This window comes from Setaria viridis, chromosome 3 (assembly GCF_005286985.2).
Source record: "Setaria viridis chromosome 3, Setaria_viridis_v4.0, whole genome shotgun sequence".
In the NCBI taxonomy this organism is placed as follows: Eukaryota; Viridiplantae; Streptophyta; class Magnoliopsida; order Poales; family Poaceae; genus Setaria; species Setaria viridis.
The window spans coordinates 49,344,439-49,349,075 of record NC_048265.2 but is presented as its reverse complement, the minus strand read 5'-3'; the positions used below and the strand labels follow the sequence as shown (position 1 = coordinate 49,349,075).

Sequence of the window (4,637 nt, the reverse complement as noted above, 5' to 3'; positions counted from 1 at the left end):
GACTACATAGAAAAATGCACGAGGGTAAAAGAGGAGAAACCAAATAACCAATGCTCTTCTCCTATCTCCTCCATGCTGTCATCATGACTTTTTGGGAGCACAAAGCCATGTCGTTCGTCCTTCCTTTCTGGCTTTGCCAATTTGACCAGACGTCAGTTCATACTGGTTGCAGTAACAGTGCCCACTTTATCCAGGCTTTCTGCAAGAATGGCATCCTAGTTGAAACAAGTACATGAGCATGACGACGACATTTCATTTCAGAAAGAAACAATGTCGCAAAGAATGATGTCTCAGTTGATCCGACAGATTCATCAGCAAAGAATGAAGGTTCCTGGCCTGTCATTACTGCTACTGAATATCAATAGGAAATTGCTGTACGAGACAGCCGGAATTTAGAAACATTCAGTCGCTCCATGCACCAAGGCTGAACAGCCACAGCAAACGGCAGCATGTCCATTCTTTTGCATATAAAGACCAAGGATGCCAAAACATGGGAAAGCAAACAAGGGGAAATGAAACGCCTATGCTTCTTCAGAATACAACAGTTAGCAACAGTCCATGAAAAAGTTCTATTCTTTTAGTATCGTATAACATGTCAGGGAGTACATACACTGCATTGCCTTTTAATCATCAGAAACATTCAGAAAAGACATCCACGAATCTGCACAACCATTCGAAAGCCAGGACAAAAACTTGCTTTCCAGTTTTATTGCCATTTCATAGATCATCGCAAGCTACAACTGATTTCCAAGAATCTGCACAACCAAGCCCAATCCGTGACAAATACTTGAACCGTCAAAGACGTGTGCCACATCAGAGCTCAGGAGATTGATGTGCAGCATCATGTCCTCCAGGCCTCCCAGTCCCAGGTCCAGATTATATATGTACACTTGGAAGTTGGAGCTGGCAACCAGCAATAACATCCTCCCATTCTGCATTTCTGCTTTACTTGCAGTAAGTTATCTGCACGTGAGTGGCAACCATAAGTTCTCTGAAAACGTGATCAGCCATAAACAAAATGATAAGGAATCACAACCACTAAGCAGAATAGTACAATAACAATCCTATTAAGGCAAGCTCATTGAACATGTACTTAGGCACCACATACCATTGCTGGACTTTTCTGAACTCTGTGAGGACAGGATAAATATTTTCAAAGGATGTGTACGTCTCATCTCTCACCTAGAAAGAGAAAAACTTAGATATACTCTAAATAAAACCAGGAAAGAGAATAGCTTGGGTATACTCTGATACAATCAGGACAAACGAACATATGAGAAATGACTTCTAACCTTAGCTCCAGTCAGAACAATCTTGCCTGAAACAAAAATCAGCAGGACAATTTTCGGTTGCTTCATTCGATATATTAAGCCAGGGAAGAGCTCTGGTTCATACTGCGAGGGGGAGCCAAGCAAAACATCAGTTTCAGACGACAGGTAGGAAAAATGAAGAAATAAAGGAAGGTGGCAGAACTGTGGTTAAGTCATAGATTGCAACTTACACTTGAGAAAGCACCATGAGAGTATGCAAGACCCTCAAGCCTGATCGGGAATTTGACATCACAAGACCCAACAATGTTCTGAATTTTGAAGTCCTGACAGCATAGAATAACTAGTTCAGTGACAAATGATTATCAGAGAATTAAACCACACGTCTTAAGAATGGAATATGTACCTTGAATTTTGCAGGAAAACCAAGCTTCTGGATGATGCGAGCATACTGCAAACAGCAAAACACATACTGTTCAGACAGCCTTCAGCAGATTAAGCATATTTACATGAAGAGGGAACTACAAAATACCTTTCTAGCTGCAAGTTTAGATTGTTGTTCACTTTTTGCTCCAGTACAGACCTGATAATTCACAAAAAAATGTTTCTTTATATTAGCTCAAAAGTAGCAGAATGACTTCTCAGATGGAAAATAGATAAGGAAACAGTCAAGAAAAAAAGCGATAACTCAAAAACAACCAATCTGTATCTACAAGGTGTTCACATCAAATTTCAATAGCAAAACATCTAAACCACAAATGGCTTCCAATTATCTCATCTCGTACAGACTTAACCCTAAAAAGAACATGCACAACATCAGTTGTAAGGAGAGGTTAAAACTTACCATTTTTCCAGATGCAAATATCAATGCTGTAGTTTTCGGTTCTCTTATCCGCATGATAACCGCAGCAAAACGCTGTTTTCAATACGGAGTTAGCAGAGCAACCACAAAGTACATTGCTGAAACAACATATGCAGCATAAAAACAGAAAGCATGACAATGAAATCACATATGTAAGAACTGAATGCGATGATGAGCTAATATCAAGTATCCCGTATCACTATTTCCTCAAAAAAGTATTCCATATCAGTAGACATGCAGACATAGTAAAAGTAATCATATGCACATCACAATGATGCATATTAGCTGCACAAAAGTGAATTATTAAAAAGATTCATCTGAATTGTAGGAACAGGTAGTTTTTTTGCACATATTATGTAACCCAATACTTAAGAAAACTGAGCGGTAAAATTTATTTGTTCAGACTTCAGAGGGATGTTCTGTATTCTCTTAGAAGTGTACAAGGTGATAAGCATGAATTTCAAAGAGATGGTTAAACAAGTGGATCGACATATCACATGTGAAACAATAAAATCCTCATTCCAGGTTATTCATCATCCAACAAACAGGGACCACAAATATCAGATAAGTAAGAAGCATACGGAAAAGAAAAGTTCAATGGTATTACCCAGACTACATGTTAAAACAGATCACACTGGAAGTACAGCATTATGATCCAATCATTTATCGAAAACCATAAAACAGACGACCAAACATGAACAAAATACTTTTTTGAGTCGTAGCACCAGAGATTACTGAATACTTGCAGAACCTTGGCAACATAGCACTACATGCAAATAAAATATCATTGACACAACAATCCCACCTTGGGGTTATATTCTGCATTCCGCGCTTGAAGGGCTATTGCTTTGAGGTCCAATTTACATTCCAAATTGACCGTCGACACAATATTCCTGTTACCAGACAAAAACAACAGAAAGCAAAATACAGCAAGGAACATCAACATTTCTGCCTTGAGTACAGAAAGCAACAGCACAAGCAGAATCGCTCCAAAGCAGTGAAAGCCAAGATGGAAACAGAGTAAGACGCCTAGCTAGGCGACACCGATGCTAGCAGCAGACAATCAACTCTGTTCAATTCGCAACAGCCTACCAAAGTAGTGCAAATCGAGAGCGCTTGACTGCTTAACTGAGTACCAAGCTACTGCATTCTTCAACAACATAATTGGGTCAAACAGAAGCACAGAAGGACACAAACACAGGGCACCTAGTAAGCTTGCAGCTAGCAGCTTAGCATTCAGCAAGCTGATGAGCCGGTATCATTTCAGAAGCTGGAGAAGAACGGCACTAATTAGCAGACTTTTACATTCAATGTTAAACATCAACCTCGTCTTCTAGTAACATCCAGACCCAGCTGCATCATTCATGCCCCAAATAGCACCAACCCCGAGCTTCCAACACTAAATCCAGCTTGATGTTAGCTAAATCCAGCTTGATGTTAGTTAATCCAGCTCTAAAGGGAAATTGTTTAGGGGAATATGGCAGGTTAAGGCAATATCATGAGCTTTCACTGCACAAGAGGAACTGTATTCCGTCCTTGCCAGTTGCCACACCACCCTGGATCTAGCCCCGACACAAACAAGAGGTGAAACACTGAAACCTTCAGGAGAGTCACCCCATCGACCAAACCCATCAAGCCCGGTCAGCTGAACCACGACACAATCGCTCGGAAAACAGCGATAGAACCCAACGAATCAGCCAGATCCCGGCCGCCGCCGCCGGTCAAACCTCGGGCACCTCTCATCCCCACCCAACCCAACCCAACCCAACCCAACCCAACCAAAAATGTAATCTTTGGGGGCGCGCAGACCAGCAAGACCACTTACTGGAGCGTGGGGACGATGCCGGAGGGGTGCTTGGTCAGATCCACCGGCTGGCTCCCCTCCAACGCCGGCTCCGCCATCCACCCCCAGGAACGATCCCCCAACAACAACAACAGCAGCAGAGGGTCAACTCAAATCCCGCTCAACCCGGGGCCGATTCGCGCGGGAACGAGAGGCCGTTGGGGAGGGGATCCCGCGGAAAAAATTTCGAAATCCGCGGTCTTTTATAGAGAAGATCGGGGAGCGGAGGCGGGGGTGGATCCGGGCTGCAGCCTTGCGAGGTCTCCGTCGAGGAGCGGGGAGGTGGTGGGTAGGTAGGTGGAGGCGTGCGCGGCGCTTATATTCGGACGGGGAGCTGGCGGTGGCGGCGGGGGAGGGGTATTTATAGCCGCCGCGGGGTGACCTGCTGCCGCCGGTCGCCGGCGCGTGGGCGGATGCCCGCGAGGGGTTTGGTCACGTGGGGTGTCGGGGGTCAGGGAATGACGGGTGGGGTAGGGTGTTTGGCGGGGTCCGCCTGGCAGTGGGCGGGGTGGTGTAACGGGAAGTGGAATGGGAGAGGGACTTGGGAGACGAATGAGCGATTCTGGAAGGTCCGTTTCGTGAGTTGTGGTAGTGGTGTGCAAATTTGCGTGTGCATCCTTGCAAGACGTGATGTGTGCAGGTTTGGCCTTTGAGCCCGTTACAA

General features: G+C 44.4%; 1 protein-coding gene across 1 annotated transcript; it reads right to left on the bottom strand.

Annotated features, from left to right (window-relative positions):
- Nucleotides 1-559: 559 nt before the first annotated feature.
- On the bottom strand, nt 560-4,309 carry LOC117850451 (TATA-box-binding protein 2). Its single transcript, XM_034732276.2, has 9 exons — nt 3,956-4,309; nt 2,936-3,023; nt 2,113-2,184; nt 1,801-1,851; nt 1,675-1,719; nt 1,502-1,594; nt 1,293-1,394; nt 1,109-1,182; nt 560-963 (listed from the first exon to the last, which is right to left on the bottom strand). Coding segments are annotated over exons 1-9 (603 nt in total). The 5' UTR covers nt 4,033-4,309; the 3' UTR covers nt 560-962.
- Between the last annotated feature and the right edge of the window lie 328 nt (nt 4,310-4,637).